This window comes from Silene latifolia, chromosome X, assembly GCF_048544455.1.
Source record: "Silene latifolia isolate original U9 population chromosome X, ASM4854445v1, whole genome shotgun sequence".
NCBI lineage: Eukaryota > Viridiplantae > Streptophyta > Magnoliopsida > Caryophyllales > Caryophyllaceae > Silene > Silene latifolia.
Window position 1 is genome coordinate 4,386,624 of NC_133537.1, and position 19,534 is coordinate 4,406,157.

Here is a 19,534-nt window from a genome sequence, read left to right on the forward strand (position 1 = left end):
TTCGTCTCTCACGGAGCAGGAGAAGGCCGTGGCTCGAGCTGTTCATGAGCGTAATGCCGCTAAGCAGGTGGCTGCGTCGGCAAAGCTAGGTCTCCTCAATGAGCGGAAGCTTAGGGGAGATGCTGAGAAGGCGCTCTTGGCTGAAAGAAAACTCAGGGAGGACGCCGAAAAAGAGGTCCTTGCTGAGAAAGCCAAGGCCGAGGCTGCGAAGCTGCTGGAGAAGTGTAACCACGTTCAAGGGCGTGCCGACCTCTATCTCCAGCAGAGGAACGAATCCGATGGCCTGTTTAAGGCCCAGGCGGAGGTGGTTCGGGGCAAAGAGGCCATCATCAAGCAGAAGGAGGCGGACATTGAGATGCTCCAAACTGTCATGCTCCCCAATCTGTGCGCTGAATTCCGGGACTTGGCCGAAGGAGCTGCTAGGGAAGTGATCGAGGAGCTTTTCCCTCTTGATGGTTCCTTTCCATGGGATAGATATGACAAGCTGCTTGATGAGAAGCTCGAGGCTAAAGAGAACGCCATGGTGGAGAAGGCCAAGGAGGCGGTGAAGGCAAAGATTGAGAAGGAGGCGGCCGCGGAGAAAGTAGCTCTTGCTGAGAGGGCTAAGGCGGCTAAGGAGGAAGCTGAGAGAATGAGGGCGGCTGATGACGCCGAGGCCAAAGCTGAGGCTGCTAGGAAAGCTGATGGGTTGCCTATTGAAGAAGATGCGGCTACCGCTATCGATGGTAAGCGGCACCGAGGCGAGGGTTGCTTGATGAGAACAAGTTTACAACAAATCGCTTGACTCCTCACACACCATCATGTCTTTGCTTGATGAGAACAAGTTTACAAAGCAGATCGGATGCTTGATTGTTCGGGGCCGATCATTAAGCCCTTCCTCCCCGCCATCTTTTGGTGCTTCAAATGACATAATTGTAGCTTTTGCTTTTCTCTTTGTATTTTGTATCCTTTGGTAGGCTGTTATCTCCATTCTTTTCGCCTGCAAACTGTTATTATAAATAAGAGTTCGTTTCTTTTGCCTTCGGCATGGCCGAGGTCTTTTCTCGTTTTTGTCTGAGTTGCCCTTTTATGTTATTAGTTGAGCGTCTCTTCTTGTTTGAACCTTGGCTTGGCCGAGGCAGTTTAGAGTGTGCATCTCAACTGTTTTTAACGCTTTTAAGGCATTTTGATTTGTTTATCAATCGCTGGCCGCGATCGTCGCGATGTCGCTTTCGATGGAGATGCCGCTCTTGTCGGTACGACGATGAAGAGTCGGCGTCTGGATAGCGTGTTACGCGGCGTCTACCACTTTAAGTGATCGCCAAGCGTCTACAATTTGGGGTGATCGCCACAAAGACTACATTTCTTCATGGGGAACACCGCTCTTGTCTATGACAAAGGTGAGTCAGCGTCCGGATAGCGTGTTACGCGGCGTCTACCACTTTAAGTGATCGCCAAGCGTCTACTATTTGGGGTGACGCCACAGCGCTACATTTCTTCATAACGATCGCCGCTCTTGTCGAATCGACAGATGAGACGGCGTCGGCTTCATTAACGATCCGCTCTTTAATCGACAGATGATGAGGCGTCGGCTTCATTAACGATCGCGCTCTTGTCGAATCGACAAAAGATGAGACGGCGTCGGCTTATTAACGATCGCTTTTGTCGAATCGACAGATGAGACGCGTCGGCTTCATTAACGATCGCGCTCTTGTCGAATCGACAGATGAGACAGCTCGGCTTCTTATTAACGATCGCTCTTGTCGAATCGACAAGATGAGACGCACGTCGGCTTCATTAACGATCGCGCTCTTGTCGAATCGACAAAGATGAGACGGCGTCGGCTTCATTAACGATCATCCGCTCTTGTCGAATCGACAAGATGAGACGGCGTCGGCTTATTAACGATCGCCGCTCTTGTCGAATCGACAGATGAGACGGCGTCTTCGCTTTATTAACGATCGCTTCTTGTCGAATCGACAGTATGAGACGGCGTCGGCTTCATTAACGACTGCCGCTCTTGTCGAATCGACAGATGAGACGGCGTCGGCTTCATTAACGATCGCCGCTCTTGTCGAATCGACAAGATGAGACGGCGTCGGCTTTTTAACGATCGCCGCTCTTGTCGAATCGACAGTATGAGACGGCGTCGGCTTCATTAACGACTGCCGCTCTCGTCGAATCGACAGTATGAGACGGCGTCGCCATTAACGATCTGCTCTTGTCGAATCGACCGTATGAGACGGCGTCGGCTTCATTAACGATCGCCGCTCTTGTCGGGTCGACAAGATGAGACGGTGTCGCCTTCTTTATTCCATTCAGTGATTTGTGGGAAAAAATGGACATCTTCATGGGAGACTTGGTCGATTTTACATTTGATATTAACATGCGTCGGGATGCCCACAGCTGTTTTGGGCACCTCCGGCACTATACAAGGTCTATCAGTCTCCTAATGCCTTATCTAGAGGCGCTGTTCCCCCGTCAGCCGTCGGTCGCATCCATAAGGTCGCCCTTCGGTTGTGAGGATGAGCTTTTCCCCTTCTCCGACTGCTTCGCCACTTTGAGGGATTGCATGTTGCATCCTCTGGCGGATATCTGGATGTTGACCACCTCGTCCTTCTCGTCTTTGGAGACGAGCTTATGCGCTTTCCCCCGGTCCGAGACATACATTAGTGTCAGGGCTCGGATGGAGATCACTGCGTCGGCATCGCTCAGAGTAACTCGGCCTATTAGGACGTTGTAGGCGGATGAGCCGTTGATGACGACGAACTCGGCTAGGACATTCTTGGCCGCATTCCCCTCGCCGAACATCACCGGTAGTTTGATTGAACCCAGGGGTACCAGGCCAGCCCCGGAGAAGCTGTATAGTGGATGGGTGCAGGGGCTCAAGTCCTTGATTCTCGGTAGAGGTCGTGGAAGCACTCCCTGAACATGATGTTCGTGTAGGCGCCTGTGTCTATCAGACATCTCTTCACTAGGTGGTTGGATATGTCCAAGTTGACTACGAGTGGGTCGCTGTGAGGGGCGATGACTCCCTCGTAGTCCTTCCCTCCAATAGTCATATCGGGAATGCTGGGGGCGGTAGTCGCCGCGTTGGGCACAAAGTTGATGGCCTGATACAGCTCGTTCAAGTGCCGTTTGTGCCCATGAGCCGACCCACCGTTCTCGTTACCTCCGATTACTACATTGATAACTCCTATCCGTTGGAAAACGGATGTCTTATCCGAGCCGGCGTCGGTCTTCGGCCTTTGGCCACATACTTGTCCAGGCTCCCCTTCCGGATTAGCTCTTCAATGGCATTCTTCGAATGCTGGCGGTTGTCGATGAGGTGGCGGCGCAAACCGTGGTACTCGCAGATCTTGGTTTGAGTCACCGTCTCCTTTCGGCTTGGGAGGCCGTTCCCACTTCGGCCCTCGTTTACGCTCGGGGCGAAGACCTTGGCGGCCGATGCGACCGAGAGGGGTTTTGTCATGGTAATGCCTTTGGTAAAACATTCCCGAACTCCCCGGCGCCCGTCGGGCCCTGTTTCTTGGCGGATCTATCGACCGTGACTGTTATTGTCACGGCGTTTATCATCGGATCGTGACATGTTATTGTCACGGCGCCTCTCATCCGGACTATCATCCCGGCGCTTTTCCTCTCGAGGGCTCGGCCTCGCTGGGGCCTACCCAGGTCTTGTGGTAATCTTCCACCTTGATGGCCTGGTCGGCCATCTTCCTCGCAGCGTCTAGGCCCAGGCCCCCGTGCTTGATGAGCTCGTCTTTTAAGTTTCCCTTTGGGAGGCCCTTCATCGTCGGTCAAGCGCCGGTTCGGGATTGATTTCCCGAATCTGCTGGACCTTGCCGTCGAACCTCTTCATATAGCTTCGTAGAGACTCGTCCTCCTTCTGTTTGATAGTTAGGAGGTCCGACGTCTCCACGACCGTCCTTTTGTTGCAAGAGTATCGGGCTAAGAAGGCGTCCTTTAGGTCGGCGAAACAAGATACCGAACCGTCGGGAAGCCCCTTGTACCGGTTTTGAGCCATCCCATGCGAGTCGTTGGGAAAACTCGGCACCGACCTCATCAGTCGCTCCCATACCGACATGTAAGACTCGAAAGCCTCGGCGTGGTCGGTTGGGTCGTTGTCTCCTTTGTATGTGAACGTCGGCAACTTCGACTTGGTTGGTACGGCGGTGTCCGGGACATAATCACGAGGGGTCTGTTTGACCACGTGTCGAATGACACGCGGCGACCGACTCCTCGCATTCCTAGTCCGGCTTCTCTCCTCGTAGCGGGAAGGACTTCTTCTCCGGCTCGGGCTTCTTCTCCGGCTCTCTGAGTCGGGCTTGGTTCTCCGGGGTGTGCCTCGTCGGTGTTGCGGCGGCGATGTCCTCTCCCGAGTACGAGAAGGACTTACGTTTACCACGACCACTTTGGGCTCCTCCCGGCGTCTTGGTAGGGTCCGCTTCTCCCGGTGCTCCGTTCGGGTTTCTTGGAGTCACGTTCGGGCCCCGGTCTCTGGGCCGGCTTCCGCCGCTCGTGTCGGCGTGCCTATGTGAGCCGGTGTACTCCCACCAGGTCCAGGAGTGTCTTCGGTTTTGCTACGTCAACCACCGTCCCATGATGGTGACCTGGTTGGCGGACGGACGGTGTGTCCGTGTATTATCGGCATTCCGAATTCCGGTTGGACTACTCCGCCGGTGGAGGGTTGTCTTACTCGAGAATGATGAAATGTATCATCTTGGTAGAATGTGGCTTCGTCGGTTGCGACTATCTCTTGTTGTTTCGACATCTTAGCTTTTTGGGTGGGTTTTTTGTGTTTTTGTTTTTGTTGTTTGGGAATGAACGTGACTAGCTTCTAGTGTCTTCCCCCACAGACGGCGCCAATTGTTCCGGGTTTAATTCCAGAGCAGGTGTTTGTTACCACTCGTAGCTAGTAGAATGATGTCCTTGCTTGAATCCTCCTTGCGGTCTCCCAAACGATGAACAAGCGAGGGCTCGGCTTTGGCCGAGCGTACTCACTCCGACGCTCAAGTCAGTGAACTTAGAGAGAGGTTGTTGTAACCTGGCTAAGAGTGTATTGTAGAGAGATAAGGAAGATATTACCAGATGAATAGTGGTTATTAGGTCAATTTGTGGATGCTTTCCTCAATGAAGGTTGAGGAGTATTTATAGGCTTTCGCCTTTTGTCACGTAGTGGCCAAGTGGCTATCAGGTGAAAAGACTGTTATACCCTCGGCCGATGGACTGTGGCGAGCTCGCCGAGGTCTTGGATATGAGTACGCGGTTTGTGTCCCGGTGGCCGCCGTTGTCCGCCGAGACCCAGTGACAGTAGATGGGCTTCACCGGCTAGACTGTCTAAGTCGTTGACTTTGCTGTGAATACCCTTGACCTTGCTCAATGTGTTGACTTGGTCAGCGGTGCAGAATATGCCCCATCATATCCAAATGACATATTTTAAGGCAAAATCCCGACTCAAAATGACCCGGTTGGGAGTGACCCCACCTGAAAACAACCGATAATTGTTGACGTGAAAATGGCCCGCCCGATGTAACCTGACGCAAATCGACCTGAATTGCTCATTTGTTAGGTTGTTAATGTCTCAATCTTCCGTGTTTCTCTCCAATTGCATTAATAAAAAGGTTATGGTCTTTTGTGAGATTAATTAGTCAGAAACGCATCCTTGATTTATCTTAAACTCATTGGGATAGTCAAGTTTTGCCCCTAAAATAACATGTCATTTCGGGTTTGGGTTAATCTGGTCATTTCATGTTTAGATCGCAGTCAAAATTTACGGATTTTTGACCCTAAAACGCATATCAAGAAGAGCTGGGTTAAGTTTTAATTGTCTAATCCAAGTAGATATGCTACACATAAACTGAGTTCAAATTAAGTTGACGGATTTTTGACCCTAAAACGCATATTAAGAAGAGTTGGGTTAAGTTTTAATTGTCTAATCCAAGTAAATATGCTACTCATAAACTGAGTTCAAATTAAGCCATACTACTACATTTGTGTTTTAAGCTCCCTCTACTAAATCAAAAGGAGTGGTAGAGAGAATCCAAAATTCCAAATTCAATAAAAAAGGATATATATCATCCTTAAATAATTCACCCTACCAACCCAAACACCATTCCTTACCAACCAAAAGGGTACTCATCACATTCAACACAAATTCTCATTTGTGACGGCGATATCCGTCACAAACTTGTGACTGATACCGTTTTCTCTCACAAAATGTCCATTAAGAGGTGAGTGGGAAGCACATAAGGGTGTCCCACCTTGTCTTCTCTCCCTTTTTATAAGAGGTCACAAGCTTGTGACGAAATTAGTCCATTACAAGCAAGACTAGCTACACATTTGAATGTCAAATTAAATACAAAAATTATCAATCTCAACATATTGTCTAAGATCGTTTTACAATATACGACTATTCTTTTACATCTAAAACACTTATATCGATTCGACTATACGAGTAGTAATAAATGGATATATACGATAAAATATCATCAGATAGACGGCCGTATTCTATAATTTGTCGATCCAAATAAACCAATTTGTTGAGGTTTAGTGCCCAACTACCCACCATAGTCACCAGTCACCACTTACCACAAAACCGAACCCAAAAGCTTTCCTTCTTCTTTACCAACCCCCGTCTTCCTCTCCATTTCCCGCATCATTCATCAGTATCATCATTTCATTCATTTCAATCCCGTCAGCATCAAAATCGCTCTGGTGGCGGCTCCCTTAACACCAGAAAATAATGTCAACCTCAATTAATCCTTCATCTATCTGCTTCTCCCTCCACCAAAACAACCAAGTATCAATCCCGAAGTCAACACCATTCTCATTTGGGTCTGGGTCTGCCGGGTCCATCAAATTGGGGTCCATTTCGAATCCGGGTCGGGTCTCACTCAAATGCAGTACCCGTGTTAGATCCATGGTTTCAACCCAGGTCACCCAAATGACCAGCTCGTCTAACATTCCCACGGTTGTTGAGGTTGATTTGGGTAACCGTAGTTACCCCATTTATATTGGGTCCGGTTTACTTGACCAACCCGATCTTCTTCAAAGGTTATTCTTTTTTTCTTCTATTTTTATTTACTAATTCTCGTACTCTTTGTCTCGGCCATTTGTTTGCCTTTTATATTTTTCCGAGTTATTTTAATCGAAGTTAAACAAATGACTGGGACTCTGGGAGAATGAGAGTAGGTGGTTACTTCTTTTATTTCTTTTTTTCATTTTTCTTTTTTTTTGTTAGTTTGTAGTGTGTTCACATATTGTTATTGAAGACGGACATTATCTATCACAAGCTGAAGACGGATACGTTAGTGTGCAATCGTTTATTCTTTGTATGGTCACTTTATGTGACATTTGTGATTCGAATGATCCATGGTCGATTATTGCTTTTACAAATCATGTATGGGTAATAGATTATTGTTATTGTTGTTCTTATTATTACGAAGTACTCCCTCCGTCCCGGTCATTTGTTGTCCTTTGGTTTTGGCACAAAGACCTTGGCACAAAGACCAAGGAAAGATGAGAAGGCCAATTATAAAATGACAAGTGGAGCAAATTGAGTGTGAACGATCAAATTATCATCAAATGCAATCCTAAAATAGAAAGGACAGCAATTGACTGAGACAACCAATATAGAATAGGACAACAAATGACCGGAACAAAGTGAGTATTATTATACCCGACATCAAAACAATTGGTCTGTAGTAAGGTCGTACATCATATTATGATTCCTGACCCGTAATTTTGTATTATACTAGTAATATGCTTGGGTAATACCGCTTTAATTGTTGGTCTGTTGTTGTAGTAGTAGACAGTTGCCTCATTTAGGCATTTGTCGTTAGCTAGGGAGCTGGGAGGCGGTTGGGGCAATGCTGTTGTTTAAGGCCGTCTTAAGCTTATAACATAGTAGTCATTAAGCATGAAATGAACCACATTGTATGTGAAGAGGTCATTTAAGTTTAAGACAGTCAGCAAATGAAATTCTGTGTTTGTGGGATTAGTTATAAAATTTGGGGTTTAAGACAGATTAAACCAAAAGTTACGTGTAGTTAATGGTGTGATTATTTGAACAGGCATGTGCATGGGAAAAGGGTTCTCGTGGTTACAAACACCACTATTGCACCTTTGTATTTGGATAAAGTAATTGATGCTTTAACAAGAGATAACCCCAAAATATCGGTTGAGGCTGTGATTTTGCCCGATGGAGAGCAGTACAAGAACATGGTTAGTGCCTTTAAACCAGGACGATGTTGTATTTTTCTGGCATTTGACGATATTTGCTTATAGATAGTTGTTCTTACCCTGTATTAGGAAACTCTTATGAAAGTGTTTGATAAAGCGATTGGGTCACGCTTGGATAGACGCTCCACATTTGTTGCCCTGGGTGGTGGTGTCATTGGTGATATGTGTGGATTCGCAGCTGCTGCTTTCTTGCGTGGTGTTAATTTCATCCAAATTCCAACAACTGTTATGGCACAGGTTTGAACTTGTTACTTTTGTTTGTTCCATTGTACGGAGTATATGTTTAGTGAGTTAGCTCCGTTTCACCTCTTTCTCATAAAAAGAGTCAATTCGAACTGTCTTGTTCGTCATTTGCTCATTGCTGATCACATGCTTGTTCAGGTGGATTCTTCAGTTGGGGGAAAGACTGGCATAAATCATACCTTGGGAAAGAATCTGATAGGTGCTTTCTATCAACCTCAATGTGTACTGATCGACACTGATACACTAAAGACACTGCCTGACAGAGAAATGGCTTCTGGAATTGCCGAGGTTATAAAATATGGCCTTATCAGAGATGCTGATTTCTTCGAGTGGCAAGAAAAAAATATGGCTTCCTTATTAGCAAGGTATTTGATTTTAGACGCATTGAACACCAAACTTTCCCGACTACCTCTCATTCGTTAGTGATGTAATCACACTTCAACTTTAGTTGTTACTAAAAAGGTTGGTTTTTGTGATTTACAGGGATACTGCAGCACTTACATATGCTATAAAACGTTCTTGTGAAAATAAGGCTGAAGTCGTGTCCTTAGACGAGAAGGAAGGCGGAATTAGGGCTACGTTGAACTTAGGTCATACCTTCGGACATGTGAGTTTGTTTCATTGGTTTGTAATTTGTATTTAGCTTGTCGCCACTTGTTGAAAGCTTAAAAATGAAGCTAGTTTTAACAGTAATGTTTTTCTTCCAAACCTAGTGCGTGTTTATAGTATTTTGATTTGGCTTGGAAGGTGGAGAACCTCTCTCCTTCTTTCCCTCTGATTAAGATTTCTTGCCCTTCCCCTCGAAATCCCTTTATCAAACCAAACAAGGAGTTGGTGAATATGGTGATCATAGTATGCATGGTGTAATGTTTTGATATCTTGGATAAATCACATTTTACGAGATTTTAGGGGCCAATTATGTTAGGATACCACAAAAAAAAAAAAAAAAAAACGAAACGAGGACAATATAAATGGGATGGTGAAAGTACATTAGTACATGAAACTAAGAAAGTCCCCCTCTAATGTGGTTTGTGATAACTAGCTTTGATATTGTGGCTTCTCATGCAGGCAATTGAAACGGGATTTGGCTATGGACAATGGCTTCATGGAGAAGCAGTTGCTGTTGGAACAGTATGTAAAGTTGACAACAGTTATATCTTTATGCATCTTCTCGACACCTTCAAAACTTAATTTAAGTTCTGATGCTTCAGGTCATGGCTGTAGACCTGTCACACAGGCTTGGTTGGATAGATGAAACATTAGTGAAGCGAGTTCATAGCATCTTGAAGGATGCTAGGCTTCCGACTGTGCCTCCTGAAAGTATGACTGTCGAAATGTTCAAGTCTATTATGGCGGTAAGCTTTGAATGGCATCTTCAAGTATTGTAATTTGAAAACGGAATATTTCCATTTTGTTGACATGAGCTTACGTTCACTTCCGATTAAATCAATTGCAGGTGGATAAGAAGGTTGCGGATGGTGTGCTCAGGCTCATCCTTCTTAAAGGTCCTTTAGGGAATTGTGTATTCACCTCGGATTATGACAGGGAAGCACTAGATCAAACTCTACGTGCATTTTGCAAATCCTGATGATCGGACACAACTCCACAAGTCCAATTATACATAAAAAGAAAGTCGAGACTCTTCCTAGCTCGCTGATTTAAAAACCTGCCAGCATTTAATGGCTCCATTTGGACCGAAAGAAACTTGTACAAGCTTGTGAGATCTGTTGTGTTTTAACATGGACGAGAATGGCGTTGTGTGTTGTAGGACTCCCCCTAAGACATTATGAAATCATTCGTACTAAATTTATCTGGAAGTTCTTGGACGAGCAATTGATAGCGTGTGTAATATGTTTGGATGTTGTAGATTACGATTTTGTATATGTAATTTAGTGGACCGAAAAAATGTATTGGCACAGAAGATGCATTGTTTCAAATTATTATTCGATTACACTGTACGATATATTGACAATTCCTCTCGTAGTTGAAAAACAGACCTGAATTCGTCAGAGTTTTGTCAAGGTATATGAACCTTACTCATAACTTACAGAGTCGAAATCCTCACCGTCTTTCCAATTACACTGAAAAACACGAGTATGATTCAAATCTTTCGCCGATTCTAAAATGAAGCGTTGGCCAATTAACATGTCTACCACATATAATTCACCAAATATGTCGCAAATTCGCTATTTATTAGATGGTGAAAAAAAGAATTCAACATTTATCGACAGAAACCAAAGAAAAAAAACGTAACAAATGCAAGCAGAGGCAATTAATTATCTTCAAAATAGGTTGTTGCAAAGAAATGGATACAACTGCAGACCTATGTTAAATGAAAGTAAAAAATTAAAGTATCTTGCCCAAACTGAGATCCTCCGGTACCTTATAATTAGAAATGCCGGTCAACCAAATTTAACGTTTACAAAGCAACAAGAAACCACCTGATGCTTCACAACATAACCTAAATACAGTCGGTAGAAGATCATACGCTAAAAGACGCCTGCCTGCTTCCTCAAGCTTGATAGTGAAAAACAACAAAAATGCGGGGTAGAACGCACTAAATAGAGCCGATGATTTCTCTTTACACTGTCTGGATTACAATATGGAGCAAGCCTTTTGCGTCTTCGACTTCTTTTTCTTTGCTTTGGGTGGTTGAAGTACAACCTTAATGGCAGCATCAAAAACCCCTTTCACATTCTGGACATAATATAAATATTAAGTCAGTGACCATAAACAGAGTAGCAAGCTCAAGCATTTAAACCTCGTGTTTGGCACACGCACCTGCTGGGTTTTTGAACTGCACTCAATGTAGGCAGGTGCATCAATGAGTTTCCTTAATTCCTCCCCCTTGAGGTTGCAGCATAAAAGGAATATAATAAGCAGGTTGTTTTAGCCAGTCGGACAAGATGAGAATAATGTAAATTACGGAATAGCAAATTCAAGCTGGATCCTAAATTCACCTGAGCAGTAGTGATCGGAACTGCACCAGGATGATCGATGAAAAACTGCTTGTCATCCCGAAGATCTAATGCCACACATCAAAACAAGGAATACTTCTCAAACTAATTTCACATCAGAACAAAGAATACTTCTCAAACTAATTTCACATCAGAAAAGGAAGGTTACACGTCAACAAACTATGGCCACACGAACACAACATTACCAAATGCAAAATTCATCCAAGAAAACATCAGTACTGTTTTCAAAAAAACTCAGAGCTTCATATATATGTTATCCCCAGTCTGTATATTTAACAGTTATGTAGCTCGCACATCAAGTAGCTAATATTTAACAGTTATGTAGCTCGCACATCAGGTAGCCACTTAAAAGTATAAGAACAAAGAGCAAGTGCTCCATATTTCACAAAAACAACTCGAAAAAGTCGGTAAGGATTTGAAAAGTCGTAACTTATGACTTATTAAATCTTGTCCAGTAAGCTTAACTTTTTAGCATAGTCGGTAAAGCTACAGTAAATGTTTGAACTTTGTAGTATGAGATGAACCACATCCTTGAAAGTCAAATATTTATCAGTTATCACACAACCATTAAGTCATTAACAGCGAAAATTCTTGAAAAGGATTAACGAGTGTAAATTATCCAGAATTCTTATGTAATTTCACTTTTGCTGGCCAGCAGTGTCTCGTATTTGTCATAACACATGCAACTAAAGGGAAAAAATATAGAGATGCAATCACATATAAAAAACACTGAAACACGGCACGATAGAGAAATAAGTATAATTCTGACCAAGCTTTGTTCCAACAAGAACAATGGGAACACCAGGAGCATAATGCTTCAACTCAGGAATCCACTGAAAAAATTGGTCATGAGAGAACTCATTAGCAACCAGCAAATATGAAGGGCCAGAAGACAGAACACAAGTACTTTCTCTTGATCACATTCTCACCTTTTTAGAAACATTTTCATAACTAGCCTTGCTAATCAATGAGAAAGCAAGAATAAAAACGTCTGCTCCACGATAACTCAAGGGTCTTAATCTGTTGTAGTCCTCTTGTCCTATAACATTGAACATAAAACATGTCATACAACTCGAAAGCAGAACGTATGCAAAGCGATGTTGAACTCCACAAGGGATAAACTGCAAGAAAGCAATTACCTGCAGTATCCCACAAACCAAGATTAACTGTGGCCCCATTGACAACCACATTTGCACTAAAGTTATCAAAGACTGTGGGGACATAGTCCTGTTACCATCAGAACAAATAAACTATTTTAGCTGAAAAATCAAACCATGTGACTAGCTGTTTAAACTTCAAATGTACTAGCTCAGAAATTGAACAAACGAAAATGCATAACCTCCTAGCTCCTTTCATTACACTAGGGTTATCATTTTAAAGATAGAAGCTCACGAAGGTTGGGGAGATACGCGGATGTTTGTATAAGACATTAAGACCCTTAACCATTAAAAAAAATTCGCAGATGGTCCTATGAAAGAGTTACAGCTAGATATCTCCTATAATAAAACATGCAAGGTGAAAAAAAACATAACCATGTTTGCCTTTACGAGATTAACCATAAGCTTAGCGGGGAGAAAGTTCAGGATATATTCGGATCTCCGACTCAGCTATTTCAAAAGTATTTCATGGTTATGGCCTAAGGTGAAGGTCAAGTGTCCGAATAAGATATCTGAGTCCGACGCAATTTTTCAAGAGAAACGGAGAGTCCGAGCAACACAGAAAAACACCCAACAACTAAAGCAAGCATAATACCATAATCATAATGCAAAGAAATATAATGGTGTATGACATTTACTATGGTATGTGAATTCACCATCAAAGATCATTAGTGTAGCATTGGTATCACAAAATGCATTGTCAATTGTAGAACACAACAAGGCAAGCCCCGAGTCTGAAAGAATTATACTCGTACTACTTCTACAACTAAAAAGTAAAAACCCAATATAGTAGAACACAACTTCCTCTTGTAATAATATAAAAACAACGAATTAATCTTATGTAAGACCGTTGTATGAAGAGGTGAAACGAGGGGCTACCAAGGGGCTCACACCCTATAAAATTGAAGCTATTATTTTCGATTTTTTTTCCTAATTTACAGCTCTGACCTTTTGAGGTCAAAATTTGAAAACTTTGACCCTGATGAGTATGCTGAGGATCATGAAAAATTATGATTTGTTCAAAAATATTAATTTTGTTATAAATATTTTTTACGAAAAAAACATACTTTTAACATAACATAAACAATAAATTGAAACTTCTGAGTCATTCTTTTCGATTTCTTTTGTTCTAATTTACAACTCCCTCCATAAGGTATGTTGAGAAACATGAAAAATTATGATTTGTTCAAAGAAATTACATTTGTTATAAATCTTTTTTTCACACATATACATATTTTCAACATAAATAATACACAAATGTAGAATTGTGGCCAAAGTGTGATCCAGGAGTCAAATGAGAAAAATACGTAATTAAAGAGGGATTACGTAGCCATTACTAATTCGCTCACAACAATTCCCGACCTATGTTTTACCCCTGACTTCAAATCTTAACTCCGCCAATTGTTGTATTTTAAATGTACAAAACGAGTCCGCTTTATGTATACAATTGTCATAATCTAATTACTAGCGACAGCTGTGGCAATCTTCTTCGGAGTACTGAAGGCAATTACATGAAAAAACATTGTCAAATGCCGGCAATTTAGGAACATTTCAATTCAATATACATTAGCAAATAACGACAGTAATCAAATTCGTCGCCGGCCGACTGCATAACAGAATAAATTAAAAATGCAGGTCAATCAAACATCAAACAGCTGAGCTTTTCATTAAAATAACAATAACATTAATAAAAATAATAATAATTAATAATAAAAAAAAAAGTCAACAAAAAGGAGAAGACAAAAAAACAGACCGTAGGAAAAGTGTTGCTGGTGTAAGAAATCAACAAACAAGTTTTACCGACAGCACCATCACCAACCGTAACACATTTGATGAACCGTGACGCACTCATTTCTTTTCCTTTGATCAATTAAATTACTTACAATTCCAAAATCGATATGATATAATGCGATTAAATTCTTCAATTAAATCGTCATAATTCCTAAATTAACGGGAGTCAATTACAGAAGAAACGACCTGTAAAAGAAGAAGAAGACATTGATTGAAATGCGATCGAATAATGCAAAAGAGGATTGATATGATTAATTGAACCCTAATTTTGTTGAAAAGAGAGAAATGTAAGAAGAAAATTAGAGAGAATGAAGAAGAATGAGAATGAGAATGAGAATGTGGAGGAGAGAGATACCTGTAAGAAGGAAGGAAGGAAGTAGAGGGCGTGAAATAATGCCGTTGAATCGTTCGCTCAACTAACCACCTTCTCCTCCCAATCATATCAACAATCAATCAATACTCCCTCTTTCTGAAGTAATCCCTCTGTCCCGGTCAATTGTTGTTCTTTGGTTTTGGCACAAAGACTAAGGAAAGAGCAGATGACCAATAATTAAATGACAAGTGGAACAAATTGAATGAGAATGATCAAATTATTCATCAAGTTCATTTTTAAAATAGAAATGAGAACAAATGACTGAGACACCAAAAAATGGAAAAGGACAACAAATGACCGGAACAGAGGGAGTATATTTTTCTACGTGTTTTCCGCTTTATTATTACGAATTACTCCCTCCGTCTAAATTGTTATCTATTCTATTTTACACAAATACCAAAGAAAGTACGACAGTGGATGAATTATACATCTTATGTATTACCATCAATTCATTAGTTTTTGAGCATTATAACAAAAAATTTGAGTTTTATTTTAAAAATTCTGAGTTTTACTATAAAGTTTCTGAGTTTATTCATTTAAACATTAAGCTCTAGAAAATTACAATAAACTCAAAAACATTATATATAAATTTAGTAAAATTTGAGTTTTGGAGGAAAAAAAATTAAAATCTAACTTAAAAGCTCAAAAAAAAATATAAATATGCTCAAAACGAAATAAAGTTTGAGGTAATAAGCTCAAAAAATATACATATATGCTCAAAAACAAAAAGGTTGGAGGTAGTACATCCGATGTATGTTCCTTTTTTTCAAAGAAAGTATTGTGTATATATTTGTGAGATAAACCAAAAAATAAAGAACAACAGTTGGTTGATCCACTTGCATCACAAATAGGACTATACATTCAGTTGTACCATAAGTATTGTACAACCAAGATATAAGAATTCGAGCTTATATGTATTCTTTTTGAGCTAATTCAAAGTTAATTCGAGCTTATATGTATTTTTTCTGAGCTAATTCAAAGTTCATGTTTTTAATGTGTAAATGTATGAGCTCAATACTTTTTAATAAAGCTCATATTTTTTAACATAAAGTTCGGATACTTTATCACAAAACTTAGATTTTACACAGTATAACATATACAACTGGTTGTATAGTCCATGAATTACTTGCAAGTTGCACCACAAATAGCCCACTTATCAAATACTTATTCAAAGTAGAAATAGATAACAAAGTAACTAATACATTTCAAAACAAAAATAGATAACAATTTACTGGTATGGAGGGACTAATTTTTTTTTTGTTCATTAGTAATCTTAGAGATTGGATTAGGGATTAGATAGGAGTTATGCCTATTTTTTGGTTAAAAAGAGCTGAAATGAACTGAATTGAATGAAGCTGAATTGAATTAAAAGTTAATTTGTGAAGAGATGAACTGAATTGAATAGAGCTGAAATTAAGTTCAAAAGAACACGGTCGTAGTACTCTCTCAGTCTCAATCATTTATTTGTCTTTGATTAAAATATCTCTCATAAGGAATAAAAATGGCAAATAGATGATTGGGAGTTAGGGCAACAAGGTTTAAAGGGAGTTGCTGTAAGTCTAAACTTGACAAATGAGTCGAGCATAGGTGAATAATTGGGTTCACATTATTCAAGTTTTTAACTATCTAGATAGAATCATTTTGGGTTACTGTAAAATTCAGATGTGTTGTTATCAAGTTGTTTAGGACTGAGTGTCATTATGCAACAACCTGAATAACGTGTCGGTTATAGTTCAGGAAATGAGCTCTTCTATAGGAGCCAAGGTTCTCTCCATTTCCTAAAAGAAATGGATGGTCTATTTCTTTTAAACGGACCGTATTCTAGCTTCATTCAAAAGCTCCAATTTTATGCATGAAAGTAAAAAGAAAATGGATGTAAAATAAAACCTCTTATTATATCTTAGAGAGAAAATTGAGAGAAAAAAAATGAAAAGGATCCTCATACCTTCCATAGACCCTACTAGGTGGGTTGTAGGGCCTAGTAATTAGTGCTCATTATTAGGATTGTATAGATTGGTAGAGATGGTAGTTGATTTTAATTATGTTTTGATTGAATTAAGGATCTTTTCGAAAGTTATATGAGGATATGTTAATTATCATATCAGATTATAAGGGTTGAGATAAATACTTTACAAGAGCATTTTTTTTTCTTTTTCTTTTTTTTATTTAGGGTATTTTTTCGATTTTACATATTCCTTGTAACCACCATATAACGTTACAGCATATTATTTCTCGTGCGGCAGTTGTTTATCTATGAAGGCTGAATTACTTGCATAACTTGTCGGGCTGGAAAGAACTAAATCGCTTCATATTTCGAAATTGCTAGTTAATATGGATAACTCTTCTTCTGTGAAGCTTATTAATGAGGATCAATTGGTGAGCAATAATTTGAAGTTTATAGTTAAACATGCCAAGAGTTGATCTGAAGCAATACTTGGATGGTGAAGTTGGAGCATGTTTATTGAGAAGCTAATAGGGCAGCGGATTTATTAGTCAACCGAGGAATCAATTCAAGCACTATCCCTACGCATATAAATGTTCCCTTTAATGAGCTACGTGGCCTACGTCCCATCCTTCGGGAGGACATATTTGGGGTAGCTATTCCCCGTGTAATAGCTAGTAGTTAATTTTTTTCGGAGCTTTGCAACTCTCTAGCACAAAAAAAAAGTAATTGAGTTTACATATATTTTTCCGAGTTTTTAAAATTTATAAGTTATACTCTGTATTTTAATTTTTTGACGTCAAAACTCGAAATTAATTAAATTTATATGTATAGTTTTTGAACAATGTTGTATTTTTTTAATTAGCTTAATTTTTGAGTAAACGAACTCAAAAACTTTATAGTAAAACTCACAATCTTTAAAACAAAACTCGAAAACTTTATTATAAAACTCAAAAATTACACAGCTACATATGATATACTACATCTGTTATATAATCTATGAACTGAAATAGTTTCTCTCAAAACAAGAATTATTGGCAGTTTGGCACACGATAAGGACACAACTAGTTTCAATCAAAACTAGTAGATTCCTTTGTTTCTAATAAAATATCAACGGTCACCTAACACCTATTACGTCCTAATGGAATCAGAATAACAAGGATAAGCTTAAATCTACAATAATGTCAACATATTCAGATCCTTTAAAACATTACATAAACATTTCTTTGCATTGCTGAGATTATTAGTTATTACTCCATGTAAAACGAATATCTTCCATCGACATGACTCGACTCGACGAATAAAGTTGTTAAATTCCCTATACCATTTACTCCATTGCTATCATCTACTAGACAATCCATTCCTTTTTCAAGTCATTGACAACTTCTTTTTGCCAACCCTTGTGCAACTTTAGTGGTCTATACGCGAAATATTACGCCTTTTTCGACAACTGCCTGGTTCAATTTTGAGTATCATGTTCCTATCCAACGCTAAAATATTCTAGGCAGAATAAACTTGTGAGTTGTGACCTCTATATATTCTTTCGTTTTCTTGTTGAATGAATTAAACACTAATTCACTACGACTCAAACTTGTCTAGCTAGAGCTCTACAAATTATTCGAACTACTAGTGTTATAGTCGCGACTTGGGAAAATGGCTATGAGACGGATTGTGAAGGAGCTTCAAGACATTAAAAGAGATCCTCCAGTATCATGTAGTGCAGGTAATTGATCTAAAATCGGTCTGTTAGATTTTAGAGATTTTATCACAAAGCTCAGATTCTACACCGTACAACATATACAACTGGTTGTATAATCCATGAATTGTAACTCTTAACATTCCTAATACCGTCTCATGTTTTTATGCATGGAATTAGGTCCTATATCAGAGAACTTGTATCATTGGCAAGCGACAATTATGGGGCCGAGTGATAGTCCTTATGCTGGTGGTGTTTTCCTTCTCAACATACACTTTCCGAGTGATTATCCTTTCAAACCGCCTAAGGTGATACTATCCCGACCACATCTATTTTTGTGTAAGACCGTCTTGCCCTGGAATTCACCGTTTGCTGATTGATAATCTCATCGATGATTTCTAAACTGATTGTAGGTTGCATTTAGGACCAAAGTGTTCCATCCAAACATTAACAATAATGGGAACATTTGCCTGGACATCCTAAGGGAGCAGTGGAGCCCGGCCCTAACTATATCCAAGGTCAATATGTATAACAGTTTTACAGTCGTTTTTCGGCCTCATTTTATGTAAAAATGGTTCAAACTCGGGATTGTTTTGATTAATGCAGGTTTTACTATCCATATGTTCTTTGTTCACGGATCCGAACCCAGATGATCCTCTTGTTCCTGAGATTGCTCACATGTATAAGAGGGATCGTGCCAAGTACGAGGCAACTGCTCGGAGCTGGACCCACAAGTATGCAATGAACTAAATCACTAACGGAGCCCCAGATTATCGTCTCTATTGACAAACAACTGTTTAAAGCTTATAAGCCATTTGTATTCTGAATAATATCACTTGCTTCAAAACTTGTAAAATTGTATTCCGAAAGCTTATAAGCTTTCGAAACAGTAAATTAATATATTAGCAAATATATACTCCGTATCTGTTTTGTTCCAAAAGACGGTCTTGTTTGTCACGTAATAGTATGTTGAAAATGGGCAACACAAACGTAGAAGTTACAATACAATCAATTTTATAATATGACAGCAAAAGAAACTGCGTCAACTCAATGACTGTTATGTTGACTACTCAAAAAAAATATATCACCAAACATAACCTTGGAATTCAGAACTTGATGGCACACAGCAAGTAC

The 19,534-nt window shown here is 40.3% G+C and overlaps 3 protein-coding genes across 3 annotated transcripts; 2 read left to right on the forward strand and 1 right to left on the reverse strand.

The window, feature by feature from the left end:
• Positions 1–6,491: 6,491 nt before the first annotated feature.
• On the forward strand, positions 6,492–10,455 carry LOC141622360 (3-dehydroquinate synthase, chloroplastic-like). The gene is made up of 8 exons (XM_074438401.1): positions 6,492–7,032; positions 8,052–8,202; positions 8,290–8,457; positions 8,602–8,828; positions 8,947–9,070; positions 9,532–9,594; positions 9,675–9,818; positions 9,920–10,455. Exons 1-8 carry the CDS (start codon positions 6,722–6,724, stop codon positions 10,049–10,051), a joined length of 1,320 nt encoding a protein of 439 aa, XP_074294502.1. The 5' UTR covers positions 6,492–6,721; the 3' UTR covers positions 10,052–10,455.
• A 258-nt stretch (positions 10,456–10,713) lies between these two features.
• Positions 10,714–14,866, reverse strand: LOC141622362 (rac-like GTP-binding protein RHO1). Its single transcript, XM_074438403.1, has 8 exons — positions 14,745–14,866; positions 14,352–14,575; positions 12,581–12,668; positions 12,371–12,480; positions 12,211–12,274; positions 11,424–11,488; positions 11,245–11,310; positions 10,714–11,160 (listed from the first exon to the last, which is right to left on the reverse strand). Exons 2-8 carry the CDS (start codon positions 14,448–14,450, stop codon positions 11,059–11,061), a joined length of 594 nt encoding a protein of 197 aa, XP_074294504.1. The 5' UTR covers positions 14,451–14,575; positions 14,745–14,866; the 3' UTR covers positions 10,714–11,058.
• A 3,345-nt stretch (positions 14,867–18,211) lies between these two features.
• LOC141622364 (ubiquitin-conjugating enzyme E2-17 kDa-like) lies at positions 18,212–19,317 on the forward strand. The gene is made up of 4 exons (XM_074438404.1): positions 18,212–18,427; positions 18,581–18,708; positions 18,814–18,918; positions 19,007–19,317. The coding sequence occupies exons 1-4, from the start codon at positions 18,358–18,360 to the stop codon at positions 19,148–19,150; spliced, it is 447 nt and encodes a 148-aa protein (XP_074294505.1). The 5' UTR covers positions 18,212–18,357; the 3' UTR covers positions 19,151–19,317.
• The last annotated feature ends 217 nt before the right edge of the window (positions 19,318–19,534 follow it).

What these genes read in the sequence shown, in the direction of transcription:
- LOC141622360 (XM_074438401.1), top strand. Translation starts at nt 6,722, where the DNA reads ATGTCAACCTCAATTAATCCTTCATCTATCTGCTTCTCCCTCCACCAA. An exon ending in TAGGTCATACCTTCGGACAT is followed by an intron (nt 9,071 to 9,531) that starts GTGAGTTTGTTT and finishes CTTCTCATGCAG; the next exon opens with GCAATTGAAACGGGATTTGG. An exon ending in TGTTCAAGTCTATTATGGCG is followed by an intron (nt 9,819 to 9,919) that starts GTAAGCTTTGAA and finishes AATCAATTGCAG; the next exon opens with GTGGATAAGAAGGTTGCGGA.
- LOC141622362 (XM_074438403.1), bottom strand. Translation starts at nt 14,450, where the DNA reads ATGAGTGCGTCACGGTTCATCAAATGTGTTACGGTTGGTGATGGTGCT. An exon ending in CCAGCAACACTTTTCCTACG is followed by an intron (nt 12,669 to 14,351) that starts GTCTGTTTTTTT and finishes TGATGGTAACAG; the next exon opens with GACTATGTCCCCACAGTCTT. An exon ending in TTCCGATCACTACTGCTCAG is followed by an intron (nt 11,311 to 11,423) that starts GTGAATTTAGGA and finishes TGCAACCTCAAG; the next exon opens with GGGGAGGAATTAAGGAAACT.
- LOC141622364 (XM_074438404.1), top strand. Translation starts at nt 18,358, where the DNA reads ATGGCTATGAGACGGATTGTGAAGGAGCTTCAAGACATTAAAAGAGAT. An exon ending in ATCCTTTCAAACCGCCTAAG is followed by an intron (nt 18,709 to 18,813) that starts GTGATACTATCC and finishes AACTGATTGTAG; the next exon opens with GTTGCATTTAGGACCAAAGT. An exon ending in CGGCCCTAACTATATCCAAG is followed by an intron (nt 18,919 to 19,006) that starts GTCAATATGTAT and finishes TGATTAATGCAG; the next exon opens with GTTTTACTATCCATATGTTC.